The 16,099-nt window shown below is 46.4% G+C and overlaps 1 protein-coding gene across 1 annotated transcript in view; it reads left to right on the forward strand.

Annotated features, from left to right (window-relative positions):
- MEP1A (meprin A subunit alpha) overlaps positions 1–12,837 on the forward strand; it is a 35,178-nt gene extending 22,341 nt beyond the window's left edge. Inside the window, exons 10-14 of the mRNA XM_066252134.1 lie at positions 1,167–1,382; positions 4,947–5,420; positions 6,125–6,298; positions 6,931–7,234; positions 12,017–12,837. Of these exons, the coding sequence (XP_066108231.1) occupies positions 1,167–1,382; positions 4,947–5,420; positions 6,125–6,298; positions 6,931–7,234; positions 12,017–12,185 (1,337 nt within the window). The 3' untranslated portion in view covers positions 12,186–12,837. The remainder of the gene's footprint in view (positions 1–1,166; positions 1,383–4,946; positions 5,421–6,124; positions 6,299–6,930; positions 7,235–12,016) is intronic.
- The last annotated feature ends 3,262 nt before the right edge of the window (positions 12,838–16,099 follow it).

Genomic DNA, 16,099 nt, shown 5'->3' on the forward strand with positions numbered 1-16,099 from the left:
ATTTAGTCCCTAATATACTTTGAATGCTTCTTTTTATAACACAGTGAAGATGATTCCTTATGACTGCTGACACACCCAGGTATTAGGCTAGACACAGGTGAGACAACTGAATCCTTAACGATGTGAATATTTAAAATCCAATCCCTAAACCTTTGAATCCCAGTTTCTTATCCAACTAGGAGGCCAATGTTTTTCCTTGGAATGAATCTGTAATTTAAACAATGAAGTCAACGAGGAAAATAGAATTCCTCTCACAGACACTAAATTGCATCCAACTCTGCTTAAAGCCCATATTTCCTTATGTCGAAGGAGTACATCTCACCAGCTTGGGGACAAAGTCAATCAGAAGAAGCAGTGGAGGGCTGCAACTTTGGCCAGCGAGTCTGTCCGTGGAGACAGATGGAATATACAGTGTGTCCGTAAAGTCATGGTGCACTTTTGACCGGTCACAGGAAAGCAACAAAAGACGATAGAAATGTGAAATCTGCACCAAATAAAAGGAAAACTCTCCCAGTTTCATACCTATTCAGTGCAGTTCGATGTGGGCTCACGCACAGATTTTTTAGGGCTCCTTAGGTAGCTATCCCGTATAGCCTCTACAGACTCGTCACTGACTGATGGCCTACCAGAACGGGGTTTCTCCACCAAACTGCCGGTTTCCTTCAACTGCTTATCCCACCAAGTAATGTTATTCCTATGTGGTGGCGCTTCGTTATAAACACGCTGATATTCACGTTGCACTTTGATCATGGATTTGAATTTAGCGAGCCACAGAACACACTGAACTTTCCTCTGTACCGTCCACATCTCGACTGGCATGGCCGTGGGCTGCTCCGCTGTATACACGGTGTTACGTCATCATCTGCGCATGCGCACATGCTGCCACATCATCCTACAGAAACTGGGAGGGTTTTCCTTTTATTTGGTGCAGATTTCACATTTCTATTGTCTTTTGTTGCTTTCCTGTGACCGGTCAAAAGTGCACCATGACTTTACGGACACACTGTATACTAACAAACAAACAACCTTCTTTTGATTTTCCCCAGAAGAGTTCTAGCTTCTGTTGCCGGGATAATGGCTATTGTTCTTTATTTCACTTGGCGGGGGTAGCGGGTGCTCTGGGGTATGCACAGTCAGAGATGGGACGATGGGTGTTCCTTTCGCAGGTGCCGGCTACTTCATGCTCCTCAACACCAGCTCGGGGTTGGCGGAAGAGGCAGCCTTGCTAGAGTCCCGGATTCTTTACCCAAAGAGGAAGCAGCAGTGTCTGCAGTTCTTCTATAAGATGACAGGAAGCCCTTTGGACAGACTGGTCATCTGGGTCAGGAGGGATGACAGCACAGGCAACGTTCGCAAGCTGGTCAAGGTGAAGACCTTCCAAGGTACCTGGAGGCATTCACGCAAGGACTGATGTGGCTTAAAATGGGGGTCCTGGTTTTTATGTTATTTTATTTTTTGCTTTCCCTTCCTTTTCACCTTCTCTCCCTTCTCTTTCTTTCTTTTCTGCCTTCTCTTTCTCTTCTTCCTGTTTCCTCCACCCTGCTTCTAAATGTCTACCACAATGCCTGGCATGTTTCAACCATGCGGTGAATGTTTCAACCACTCAGAAATTGGAAGCAGTAACAAGGGGTTGGCTGAGGCTGAGATATACACTTTTATAAGAGGCCAATCAGAATATATAAATCCAGTTTTTTGCTAGGACTTTGGAGAAAGCCAAGGCAGAGGAGACTGGGGATTCCAGGGTGAAAACTGGAAGGGGGAGCAGGAATTGAGGCTGCTGGAGAGAAAGTGGTTCAATAGTTGAGCGTTCATGTTTTCCCATGTTTCAGAAACTGAGTGATACCACTATTTAATATGCTGAAGTAACTTGAGCCTACTTGTAATGTTGAGAAATAAACCATCTGTATATATTAACTTCATTATAATTATCCATGTATTACTAAGGGATGCTCTATGTTTTTCCACAAGAGGGTCAGCATGGAAGTCTTAAAAGGCCAAGGCAGTCAGTTGGCTGTCAGGATTGTCTGGCCATAAATCACACCCAGGCTTACAAAGCTAAGTGTTTATATCGTTTTATTGTGGTGGTTGGGGTCCATTCATAACTAGGGAAAAAGAGACACTCTTCCCTATTTTTTCATTCAACAAAAAGTTTCTCACTTAGAGTGAGTCCAAATAGAGGAGGAATTCTTTGTGTACTTCTAGGAGTTTCTGGAAGGTCACTCCTGAGAACAGGTGCCCACGTCACCTCTACCCAGGCCACTCTGGGCTACCTGGGAATTCTACAGATAACGCTTTTGAAAGGTTTACTTTTCTGGCTGAATTTACAAAGCATCTTTGTCAAATGGAGGGATGACAGCTAGGTGCCCTTTAAGAGCTGAGAACTATTACCAAGGATTGTAAGTTCTCAATAAGAAGATAAATTAGAGCCTTATTAACGTTGGTGGGACCTATTATCCCTCACTTGCGGGTGAAGCTGAAAGTGTTATCCTCATAAGCATGAAATCAACCAAGCAACTTTTTCACGTTTAATTTAGTTCCTTACACTTTATGCATCAAATTGCACTGAATTCAAAGAGTGTCTCTGTAAGTTCCCTGGAAGTGTCATCCGAATTGATTTTTAAAGTAGTTCATTCATTCTGATACTGACTTGTCAATGAAACTTTTCTAAAATATTGGCTGAATATCATTTAGTATGTATGTGGTAATAACTTAAGGTAGCTACACCATTTTGAATAGTTTTTAACTTTGTGCAAATTGTGTTTTTTAACCAAAGTACTTGTGTACAAAATATGTCTCTGTCTCTGCCTTTCTCTCTCTCTTACCTATGTGTCTATATGTAATGTTTTTATACGAACATACATGCAAAATACTGAGGTTTTTACGAAGGCCAGGGTCCCCTTGTAGACAACAATTGTAAACTGACCAGGATGACGGTGTCTGTCTCAAACAATCTTAGTCCTGTCTGTTGACTGCCTGATTCAGGGCAGCTCAATGGACGCATTTCGGTAAAACAGTCTTAAAGGTTTCATAGATGAGCCACTGCCCACTTGGTTGTGGCTCCTCCGGTCTCCTCCTGGAACCGTGTCCTACATTTCAATCTCATGGTAACCACCTATATGAAGAGAATAAAAAATACCGTCATTAGCAAGAAAGGGATCCTTTTTTTTTTTTGTATTTTTCTGAAGCTTGAAACGGGGAGAGATAGTCAGACAGACTCCCGCATGCGCCCGACCGGGATCCACCCGGCACGCCCACCAGGGGCGATGCTCTGCCCACCAGGGAGCGATGCTCTGCCCCTCCGGGGCGTTGCTCTGCCGTGACCAGAGCCACTCTAGCGCCTGGGGCAGAGGCCAAGGAGCCATCCCCAGCGCCCGGGCCATCTTTGCTCCAATGGAGCCTTGGCTGTGGGAGGGGAAGAGAGAGACAGAGAGGAAGGAGGGGGGTGGGGTGGGGAAGCAAATGGGCGCTTCTCCTGTGTGCCCTGGCCGTGAATTGAACCCGGGTCCCCTGCACGCCAGGTCGACGCTCTACCGCTGAGCCAACCGGCCAGGTCCAAGAAAGGGATCCTTATTATCCCCCCCCCCCCACCACCAAATTCTGATAATCCAATCCTCCTGGATAAATAGTTCAAATCTTATATCTCTTTCCCTTTTTTGGACTTTCTGAGCCTATTACATTCCACAGCCAAGTGTCCTACACTTGCCCACAGCCCTGTTACAGGTGTGGTCTTTGTGCCCTCTTCCCCTTCTCCTATGTACACAGCTCCACTTCAGAAAACAGAGCGTGGTTAGACCTGTTTCTGGAAGTTATCCTTAGCAAGAACGAGTGAGAGCAAAGGTAGATAAAAGAGCTCTTAATTTGGGGGAAAGTAGAGCTCTAAGGAAGATCTCTGGTTACAACACACAGAAGGAGAAAAAGACACCTGCAAAGCCTTCCAGCCAGTTGTACTTCAGGTTAAACTGCTGTAACACTCATCTGTATAAATTCATTTTAGCTGAGGTGATTCCTGCTCGTGATATCGCATTCTACACCTCCTTTCTCCGCCCAATGCTAGGGGACACCCCAGGGCACAGAATCCAAGAAGGTGCAGAGCTGTGGTTATTCTGAATCTCTCCAGCCTGGCCGCTTCCTCTCCCTAGAGCCTCAGACTCTTTTTCTGGCTTCTGATGCTGCCTGGCCCAGGACCCCATGCTCCAGAACAGCCTTCTCACTTCTTACCTCAGCTCTTTATTCAAAATTCCCACTTCCCGTTCAAGCTCAGGAAAAAAAAAAAAAAAAAAAAAAAAGACCCAGTCTGCACTAGAATGTGGGAATCTGGATCGTGGTTACTCTTTTTAGATTAATTGTTTTTTAAAAGAGGATAGATTCCCTACTTGGGGGAACTTCAGCTATTACGAGGAGGATGGGAAGAAATGGATGTTCGGGAGCGAGCCAGTTTTACACAGGGGAGCTGCAGCTTACCCCGGAAGTTACCGTCTACTCCAGTGCCTTCCATTTATCTCGCTGGCATGGAGTCACAGGCTGGACCACAGGAAATAGCCATTGTTTGAATTTTGGATGATAAAATGACTCTTTTTTATAAGATGTAGGCTAACACTTGGGTATTCAGTGCTAACATTAGGAGGTGGGCGTGTATATATACCATCAAACCCACGGGAAACCAGAACCTGTGAGACGGAATGATAATGAAAAAGAATATCGTGATCAAGATTTTAATATAAATTTAAAAATAAATCATCATATGTCTTTTATAAGCTACATTCCCTTCCTAGATATGTGGCTTTGGAAAGGTTCTGAACCAGTTTAGAACAGTACCAATCTTGTAAGGCTGTTGTGAGGTTTCAGTAAGATAATTCAAGTAAAGTAATTGGCAAAGCATCAGGGTCATAGTTGGTGCTCAATTAATGTTGGCCACAGTGGTCACCAGTCTTATTCTCTGTCCCTAGGAGATATTGACCACAACTGGAAAATTGCCCATGTGACACTCAGAGAGGAGAAGAAGTTTCGCTACCTTTTCCAGGGTACAAAAGGTGACCCCCAGAACTCGAATGGGGGAATTTACCTGGATGACATCACGCTAACAGAAACCCCATGCCCCACAGGGGTTTGGACAGTACGGAATTTCTCCCAGGTCCTTGAGAACACAGTCAAAGGGGACAAAATCTTTAGCCCTCGATTCTACAACTCAGAGGGATATGGTTTGGGGTTGACCTTGTACCCACATGGTAGAATGAACTCCGGGAGCACTGGCTACTTAGGACTAGCTTTTCACCTGTGCAGTGGCGAGAATGATGCCATGCTGGACTGGCCAGCAGAGAACAGACAGGTGATAATGACCATACTCGACCAGGAACCGGACGTCAGGGATAGAATGTCCTCAAGCATGGTGTTCACTACCTCTGAGTTCCAGACGTCTGCAGGTATGTGGCTCCCCTCAACCCGGAAGGGCCAACCGATGTGATTGTCATCTGTGCAAGAGAGCTTATCATTCCTCTCATACTTCCTTCTTGGGCATATTAATAACATATTTGCATTGGAGTATTAAGTTAAAAATGTCAATGTCATCTCATCTTCCTTCTCCTTTCTGAATTCACTCATCAAGTATCTGTTACGGGCTTGCAATGCGCCACACTCTGTGGTAGGTCCTTAGAAGGCAAGCTGATCAGGCAGTTCCTGCTACATGGAGCTCAGGCTAAGTGAGAAGGCAGACACAGCTAGTCACTTATCAGATACTCAGAATTTGCTAGGCTCTGTGCAGAACTAATGCACTGACCCCTAAAATATTTCTGAGCATCAGTATATTCATAAAACAAACTGTCCCAATACACAGATGAGAAAACTATTTTTTTTGTTGTTCAAATGAAGAGCCTTAAGCCTTAAAAGGAAGAAGCTATAGCTGTTCCTCCCTCTTCGTTAAGGAAGTCGCTCTCAATAGTGGACAACTGACCATTCAGAGCTGCGGTTCTCTGCCCTTCTTTCCCTTATTTATTCTGAAAAGAATAAATAACCTGATTTTTTGACTTATTATTTTTTCTGATGAACAAAGCTCCATATACTCAGTAAACACAGGTTGGAAAGTGCAGCACAAGGAGGTAATGTGATTTTGTGTTACCTCTAACTGCAGCGATCAATGACTCGGTCATCTGGGACAGACCTTCCATTGTGGGGTCTTACAATCAGGACTGTAATTGTTATAGAAGCATCGACTGGGGCTGGAGCGCCTTCATCTCCCACCAAATGCTGAAGAGGAGGAGTTTCCTTAAAAATGATGATCTCATCATTTTTGTGGACTTCGAAGGTATTTTTACTGATCTTTGGGACCCTCTGGGTGTTCTACTGATTTTTATGCAACTCATGGAGGGTGGGAATTTCTTTTCCTTCTTTCCTTCTTTCCTTCTTTCCTTCCTTCCTTCCTTCCTTCCTTCCTTCCTTCCTTCCTTCCTTCCTTCCTTCCTCCTTTCTTCCTTCCTTCTTCCTCCCTCCTTCCTTCCTTCCTTCCTTCCTTCCTTCCTTCCTTCCTTCCTTCCTTCCTTCCTTCCTTCCTTTCTCTTTTTTAGGACTAGGAAAGAGTGTTCTGAGAGAACCACACTTTATTGCAAAAGGGCTCCCATCTTTAACTGTCCTTGGGAGAAACTAACATTTTAGTGTCACCTTTTCTTGATAACATTAAACATGATAGTTCACTGATTTCATTTTAGTTTCAATCAGTCTATTCGTGCTAACTTCATTTTTTTTTTTTTTTCAAGTCAAATAAAATTGTGATTGGACTACTTTAAAAATAGAACTAGCATTGTGAATGTCAGCTGGGGTCAAAGCCACTTTTCATGTCACTAAAACGGATGTCCATGAGAGACAGAGGCCACCCAGGGGACTTTCTCCAGGAGTGGAAGTCAGTTGTAGTCACACACTCATTGTAGGCTTCCTCCTTAGATATCACCCACCTTAACCAGACTGAAGTCCCCATTCAAGACACAAGGCAGACCCCCCGAGGCCTCGTTCTCCACGGTCAAGAGCAGCAAGACTCAGAAGTTTCAAGACAGGCCTTGTTAGAGAAAGCCCCAGTCGGCAGCCCGGGCAAAGGGCAGCCCAGCCGGCAGAAGCGGTCAGCAGAGAGTGAGAACACGGGGCCCATGGAAGACCACAACTGGCCGCAGTACTTCCGAGACCCGTGTGAGCCGAATCCTTGCCAAAACGAAGGCATCTGTGTGAACGTGAAGGGGATGGCGAGCTGCAGGTAGGCTTTGTGGCTGGGGAGGCAGGTGGCGGGTCAGCCGAGGTGAGCCGGGTGCCTACCCTGTAAAACACACTGTTCTGAGGTCAGGGCGGGAACCCCAGCAGCTGGGCAGGTGGACACAGCTGTCCTTGACGCCACAAGGCTGTGAATCGGTGGGCTTGTGCTGTCAGTGTAGGGCAGAGCAGGGGACTGGCCAGGGCAGAGGAGTCCCAAATCTCCTATCTCCTCACTTCACTCACTTTCCCGCCTCTGGGGCATTGTCAACAGCATCTTGAATGTTGTTGGGATTTTAAAACCTCACCACAGTCTCACAGACAACCCAGAACTCTTAGCCCCCGGGCTTCCTGCTCCATGACCTGCCACATTGGGACTCAGGACCAAGCTGACATCTTCCATGACTGCCAATGTTTCTATTGGCCATGACTATTATTTCCATTGTCTATTATTTATATTGTACTATTATTACAGCTGTGTTTTTTAATAATAGGAGTAAGGCCAGCTTGCTGCAAACCAGCACGGCTAGTAATTGTCCAGGTCCTGAGTGAGAAGTGTGGAATGAAAAAATAAACTCAAAGAGAAAAAGGATGAAATCAGGAGGTCTCTTTGCAATCTTTAGCTTGCAAGAGCGAGTCTCCACCCCAAAATTGCTTTATTTATAGGACAGGGTAAAGTCATTAGCAAATCAAAGAGATCTCTGATACAAGGTCACATTTCCAAGGCAACTCAAGAATTCTCCCAAGTGCAGAAAACCCTCCACCCTGCATAACACCTTAACTTCACAAAACAGAGGGTAAAAAGAAAACTGCCCCCAGTCTCTCCGAGGGACAGGGGGATAGGACGAGCAGAAACAATCCCGCCTCACAGCTAACATGGAGGTGGGGGAAGAACTTAACTTTTAGCAACTTAATCAAACAAGTGAGGTGGGGGTTGGGCAGACTGTCAGCTTACTGCCAGTCCTCCACACCTCTGTCCTCCAAAAGTCTAAACCGCAAGGACCCTGTTGGCTTGCGGTCCCAACACGAGCTGATATTTACAGACTGCTTGCTATGTGTCACACGCTTTCCTAAGCAGTATACAGGCCTCACCTAAATTGTTCCTCACAGTCACCCAGTGACATGCTGGCCCTTGTTGTCTCCATTTAGTGCATAAAGAACTGGAGGCTTAGAGAGGTTAAGTCCAAAACTATCCAGATGGGAAATCTAGAGCTGGGACTTGCACCCACATCTGTGTTTGCAAAGTTCGCTATATTTCATAGTTCTTTTTTTTTGCAATGGTTGTTATTTGCATTAAAATATTTCATAAAAGGGTTCATGTGATGACAGAAGTATCAGTTTTATTTGACAGGTAGCAGCAGGTGTAGGAACTGTTCTATGTGGCTCAGAGTACCTGCATTTCTTCTGAGTCCTCTTCCATTTCCAGTTGTTGCTTCTATTTCTGGCTTTTATTTTGAAATAATTTTTAGACTTACAAATACATTGCAGAAATACTACAGAGTTCCTCGAAGGTTGCCATCTTATCTCACAGGACAATTTGCAAAGCCAAGAAATAAATGAACATTAATGAAACTATAGGCTATTAACAATAGTATTAATTAAACTATAGGTCACATTAAGATTTTCTAGTTTTTCCTCCAGTGTCATTGTTTTTCTTTCAGGATCCAATTCAGGATCCCACCTTACATTTAGTTTTCATGTCTATTTAGCCTCCTTAGGGCAACACTTCAATCTTTGTTTTTCATGACCTTGATACTTTTAAGGGGTACCTGTCAGTTATTTTGTAAGCTGTTCCTCAATTCGGGTTTATCTGATGCTTTCTCGTGGTTTTATGGAGGTTGTACCTTTTAGGCAAGAACAACTTGCCCAAAGAATAGCTTGCTATTCACTGATTTAAAAACAATTTTATCCCCATTGATTTGAGAGAGAAAAAGAGAGGAAGGAAGGAGGTAAGGGAGAAAGAGGAGAAAGAAGGAGAGGAAAAGGAAGGAGGAGAGAGATGCAGGGGGGAGAGAGGGAGAGAGAGAAAGAGAGAGATAAGGCCTTCTCAGTGCCTCAGGTGGGCGGTACTCGATGTTCATATAGGTTACTGCTGGTGATGCCGACCTTGATCACCTGGCCAGTGGGATGTCCACTTGGCTACTCTGCTGAACACTGACCATCCCTCACTCTGTAATTAACATCTATCTTGGGAGAGACATTCCGAGACCATGCAGACAACCTACTTTGTTTCAAATTTGCAGCCATTCATTTCAGCATTGATTTCTGGAGCCAGTGGGAATAATCACTACTCTATTTTTTTTTCTTTTTCTTTCTCTTCTTTTCCAAGTGAGAGGAGGGGAGATGGAGAGACAGACTCCTGCATGCGCCCCAACAGGGATCCACACTGCAGTGCCCTTCTAGAGCTAATGCTCTGCCCATCTGGGGCCATGCTCACAACCAAGCTTTTTTTTTTTTTTAGTGCCTGAAGTGGAGGTTCCATGGAGCCATCCTCAACACCCGGGCAGCTGCGCTCGAAACAATTGAGCCATGGCTACGGGAGGGGAAGAGAGAGAGAGAGAGAGAGAGAGAGAGAGAGAGAGAGAGTGAGTGTGTGTGAGAGAGAGAGAGAGAGAGAAGTGGGTGGGGAAGGGTGGGGAAGCATGTGGTCGCTTCTCCTGTGTGCCCTGACCGGAATCGAACTCGGGACCACTGTAATATTTTCATGGTGATTTTCTGTTGTTTCCATCCTCTCTGCATTAATTAAGTGAAATTTTTCTGTAAAGAACTGTCTCCTTGTCCCCATTTATTTATCTATACGATTGTTTATTTCCATCCCTAAGGATTCATAACTATTTATTTTATTCTACGGGCTCTGCTTCAGCCTTTATTTTGTGGCCTTTGGATGCTCTCCCAGATGGGCTTCTGTGTCCTTCAACAGACCCCTTTCATGAGCACGAGGTGACTCTCTGGCCCCATGGGGTGTCCAGGCTCATTTTTAATTGCCCTGCCCCTGCCCTGAATCGGTCCCTTTTCCAAAGAGCCAAGCTCCGTTTACTGGGGAAAGCCCACCTTGTTTCCCGAGGGCTCCACAGCTGTGGGGCGGTTCCTCTTTGCTGATAGGTCTTCGGTGGCCAGACTTCAATATGCGGCCGACTGGCTTCACCCCTCTGGGCAAGGAGGGTCAGGGGTTCCCTCTTATGTGGCAGCCTCTCATCAGTCAAACAGTCCTTCTCCCACAAGTCCGCCGCTTGGAGCTTGTGGAATAAGCTCTGAGTCCATACTAGACAGTAGCATTCAACTGTATTTAGAGGGAACTGGGCTGGAGAAAACTTGTGCAAACTTGCTATTCACTGATTTTAAAAAAATGTTTCCCATTGATTTGAGAGAGAAAAAGAGAGAAAGGGGGGCAGTGGGGGGGAGGAGAGAGAGAGAGAGTAAAAGAAAGGGGGAAAGAAAGGAGGGAAGAAGAGAGGGAGAGAGAGAAAGAGAAAGAGAAAGAGAGAGAAGTACCAACTCATTGTTCCACTTAGTTTTCCATTTAGTTGTGCACTCACAGATGGCTTCTTGTATGTGCCCTGACCAGCGATAGAACCCATGACCTCAGGGCATGGGGATAACACTCTATCCACTGAGCAACCCATCTAGGGCCATATTCACTGATTTTTTTTTTAAAGCCAATTTCTAGGCTAGAGATGAGGCCTTTAAAGGTAAAATAGTTCTAGGAATAATAAAGGCCTTAACTTTTGATCCCTCATTCTGCTCTGGTAGTAGGCTTTGTTTGTTTGTTTTGGGGTTTTTTTTTGTATTTTTCTGAAGTAAGAAGCAGGGGGAGACAGACAGACAGACTCCCGCATGTACGTGTTTGGGATCCACCTGGCATGCCCACTAGGGAGCAATGCTCTGCCCATCCAGGGCATTGCTCTGCTGCAACCGGAGCCATTCTAGCACCTGAGGCAGAGGCCATGGAGCCATACTCAGCCTCTGGGCCAACTTTGCTCCAAGTCCAATGGAACCTTGGCTGCAGGAGGGGAAGAGAGAGACAGAGAGGAAGTAGGGGGGAGGGGTGGAGAGCAGATGGGCGTTTCTCCTGTGTGCCCTGGCCAGGAATCGAACCCAGGACATCCACACGCTCGGCCGATGCTCTACTGCTGAGCCAACCGGCCAGGACCTTCTGATAGTAGGTTTTGAGATAGGAATGTTCTTTAACACAAAGGCTAAAACTGTTCTAATGGAAGAGATGAACTACCTTTAACACTTTGGTTTTGAGATGAGTTCATCTTTATAACAAATAACAACAACAAGAACACCAAGAAAGGCATGACCATTCTGTGCTTACTGTGTACCAACCACTTCACCTTACACTTACCCTTTAATGTGCATCATCTACAAATTTCCAGGGCCCAGTTAACGCACTGAGACTCCACCTGGGGAATTTCCCTGGTAGCTTCTGGCCTGAGCCAGGGTCAGGTTTTATTATCACCCCTAACCTTCCCCCGAACTTTGCACGTGCAGGCCGAGAGCACTGGGTCTGGAGACAGACCTTCAGGACTAGACTCTCGTGTGCCCTTGAGCAAGTTATTTAACTTTTCTGTAAAGTGAGGATGGTGAAAGGCCTGCTAATAACGGTCATCTCAAAGGATTGTTACAGGAGTCAGTGCACTGACTCATCTGAAGCACTTTGAGTGGGGCTGGGCACGTGGAATGGTGCAGGAAACATTCACTGCCGTTTTCGATGTGTTGGTGCTTGTCGCTGGGAGGTGCTGGAGGCTCCAGGGGCTCCCACATGAACCTGTGTCCTGTTCCCCAGGTGCGTCTCCAGTCACGCCTTCTTCTACACGGGAGAGCGCTGTCAGGCCTTGCAGGTGCACGGCGGCGTCCTGGGCCTGGTCATCGGAGGAACGGCCAGTGTGATCTTCTTGACCTTCACCGTCATCTCCCTCCTTTCCCAAAGAGCGAGGCAGTCACCCACCCGCTGACTCAGCCAGACCAAAGAAGCTCCTTCTCACGCCATCTGTTCCTGTGCTGGGAGCAGTTTGGGGTGGTTTCCATCAGCCTTGTTTTGAATAGGCCTCCGAGGACCAAGGCCTCCAGCCTCCTGTGTGACCAGCATGGTTTTTCTGTCCCCAGCTTTCCCATTGTTCTGTTACCCAGCTCTGTGCCCTGCATGTATCTAGTGTGTCCTGTGACAGCACTCGCCACACCTCTTCGTAACTTACTTGTTTCATTGACTGTCTGTCCTGTAGACTGTAAGCTCCATGCGGGCAGGCCCTCATTTACCGTGCTAGCTCCCAGGACTGCAAGCGTGGGGGCTGGCCCACGGTGGGCAGGCAGGAAAATGAATGAATGAACCAGTAACTGCATGGATAATGAAGATGCTTATGCTCTCTCATTCCTTCGGCAGCTGAGCTACAGACAATAAAACTCACATGTCATTTGTATGAGAACCAAATACTTTAACACGTACTTTTCATCAGACACAATAGCCTTATTACTCTTTTAAGGTTTCCTGTGTTAAACGATATCAAACAAAGATTCCTCCTGGCTGCAGGGCTCCTCGGCATTGGCTTTCCTCCCGATTCTGAGGAAAGGTTTGAACAAATTCAATAAACATTTGGTCAGTTCCTTCTATGTGTTCAGTGTTACGTGTGTGTTTGTGTGTGGGTGTGTGTGGGGGGGAAGAATTGACCCAAAGCTCTTTCTCAGATCCTTTTAAATGTTCAAGTATATTTTATATGCTACTCATATATAAAATTATTGCACGAACCAACTGAAAGTATCAGGTAGAAGAGACATGAAAAGAAGTATTTTTAGATACACTTCCTTTCCACTGCTACTAAGGAGATAAAAGTCTAGCCAGGGCAGGGAAGATCCGAGACGGATCAAGTCCACAGAAAGCTGAAGCTCCCTGTCCCGCCGGCGCAGGACAGAGCTGGCTCCGGGACTTTACTCAAAGGGAATGTTTTAAGGAGCCTGAACAGTCCAGCCGTTCGGCTGCCAGGTTCCCTAAGTCTACACAGAGTTTATGGACAGTCTGGAAAGAAACACGAGGATTTAAGGAGAGTCCCTTTAATGCAGAGATGAGAAGAGTTTGCAGCAGGTGCTAAAGACACCCCTCAGGTGCTGACTTCCAGGCTGGGGTGCATCAGGGTCCCCTGGTTAGGACACAGAGGGACGGCCCCACCCCCAGAGGTTCTGACTCAGTGGGCCTGGGGTGGGGTCTGAGAATGTGCATTTCTAACAAGTTCCCAGGCAATGCTGCTGCTGCTGGTCTGGGGCCACACTCAGAACCGCTGCTTCGGTGATAGTGGTGGAAGATGGCTGTGGCCCCGACTGCAGGTTTGGGTTGACTGTCTAACTAGCTGGGCCATTTTAGTGAAATCACTGCAGCCCTTGGACTCACTCATCTGTCGAATGGACATAATAATAGCGGACTACTTTCTCGCACCTCAATGTAACACCTACAGGGCTTCAGAGGTAGGGTGATAGGTAAGAACATATTTTAGAGTTAAAACTGCATGCAAATTATGCTGTTCAGTTTTCAGACTAGATAGGAAGCTCTCCAGCCACCTGCCCAGGCTTCTGTCTCCAAAGATCACATTGGAACCAAACTCCCACTTTGCTCTGCTTGGGCCGCATGGCCTGCAGACACACACTGACGTCACCGCGAGGCCCGGAGAAGGCCGTTCCCCCCACACTCTGTCAGCGTCCTCCCCAGAAAGGGGGCTCTGGGCAGGGTTGTCCCTGCTGTCGTTTCTCTTATTTCATTAGAAGGCCACGTGCTCTGGGCCACACCTGGTGTGGACCTGGTCCAGCTCAGAGGGACAGACCTCATTCCAGAGCAAGGATGACATTTCTTTGCACGGGAGTTCTCTCCGGAGGAAGCCGAAGCCTGAACTTCAAGGGTTACCTGGCATTTTGATCTAAAACCACCAATTCAAATGGCGAGGTCAAAATAGTGATCGGGAGGGAGCAGGCTGAGGTACAACGTTTTGATGTTCTCTGTAGGTTCTCAGCTCCAGCGCTACGACCCAGCCCCTAGGTGTCTCTGTGTTGACGATGATGATCATCTCCGTTGGTGGATTAAGAATCTGGCTCCTCATAGATCTGACATTGTATCCAGCTTTTCTTTGAGCCCGAAGCCCTGGATCATTCCAGGAGGGTTAGCAGATATTTTATTCCTCTGAGGTGTTGGGGTACCGACAGGAGAGTGGAGTGTGTGCGGGGAGGGAATAGAGAAATGGCATTTTGTTCTCTCGAGGCAGTGTGGAATTTGGGGTTAGATGAGCAAAGTGAAAACGTGAGAAATTCTCTCTGCAGCCGGTGTGTGGGTTCCTTGGTTTTACACAGCGGAGTGGAGCCAGAATAGTGTGAAAGCCTGAAAATGACTTGCCCTCCCCCACTCTGTCCTTTCCCCGCTGGTTCATTTCCATCTGTGAACTGACCTGAGCCAACCTGGCCATACACAGACGTCAGTGCTTTAAGTAACACTTGGAGCCTCTCTGGTTAGAAGTGGGTGGGAAATATAACCCCTCCCCCACAATGTTAAAGTGAATCAACGTTCTAAATTCTGCCACACGTTCACCTGTCTATCAGCTACCAAGCCCCTCCAAGGCTTCCAATCTGTTTTGCAAATGGACAAAAGCCCCTATTTGTGATTTTAAGCTCTCCAGCCAACATCTTAGGTGAAAGGCTTATTCTGGGCATGTGCAACCAAATAGTCTGAAGGCCAGGATGAGACAACTGTCCACTCCAGGGTCTCTCAACACCGTTGATTTTGAATACGCTACTTTTGGTTGTAGGGGCTTTTTGCGCATTGTAGGATGTCAGCAGCATCGTGACCTCTGCTCACCAGGTGCCAGTAGCACCGCCTCCCCACTGTGACAGCCAAAAGTGTCTCTGGATGTCGCCGATGTCCCTGGGAGGCAAAGTCGTCCCTGCTTGAGAAGCACTGGTCTAATTGGACAGCTAATGGAATATTCTGTGAGGTGAGGGAGGTCAAGATCAAATAGAGTTTGGTTTAAGATCCTACCCCCACTGGGCCTGCCAGAGTGTCGCACCTGTAGCTGTTTGAGCATCCCATTGTCCTAATGCAAAGATGATTTCTAGCATCGTTCATACAATAACAAACATGCGGGCGTGGCTCGAGATAGCAATGTTTAGAAGTGTTTGTCATAGGTATTTCTTCAGTAACTCTTGATAAAGATCCTTCAGTGCTAATTAACTACCTTTGTTGTGTTTTGGTGTACTTAGACCGTTATCTAACCTCCTCCAGGTGTGAAGTATCATCAACCCGCCCACAGTATCCAAAGTCACATTGACAGTTGCAAACAATCTAACACCTCCCCCACCTTCCCCAGCTCCTTCTTCCTGATGGACTGTCATCCACTCTGTGACTTGAAGGAAATCTAGGGATCCTGAGCTTCAACTCTGGTATTTGAGTAAACTGAAGAGATTCTAGAGCAGTGGTTCTCAACCTTTCTAATGTCGTGACCCCGCAATACAGTTCCTCATGTTGCGGTGACCCCAAACCAAAAAATAATTTTGGTGGCTACTTCATAACTGTAATTTTGCTATAGTTATGATTCGGAATGTAAATACCTGATATGCATTATGTATTTTCCGATGGCTTTAGGCGACCCCGCTGGGGTCGCGACCCACAGGTTGAGAACCTCTGTTCTAGACAGAACATGTGCCATGGTCAGGTCAAAAGTCACTAAACAGCAAAATTTTTTATCCTCTTTTTGGCTGCCAGGGAAGCTTAATAAAATCAGTGGTTTGGTGGGTGGAGGGAAGAGCTATGTAGGTTAATCTACACCTAACACTTTGTAAGGACAGTTTGTGCTTGGTTCTCTTTATTTTTGGATATTATTTTATATCTAATTAGTCACCT

The sequence above is a fragment of the Saccopteryx bilineata genome, chromosome 1 (assembly GCF_036850765.1).
Source record: "Saccopteryx bilineata isolate mSacBil1 chromosome 1, mSacBil1_pri_phased_curated, whole genome shotgun sequence".
Taxonomy (NCBI): Eukaryota; Metazoa; Chordata; class Mammalia; order Chiroptera; family Emballonuridae; genus Saccopteryx; species Saccopteryx bilineata.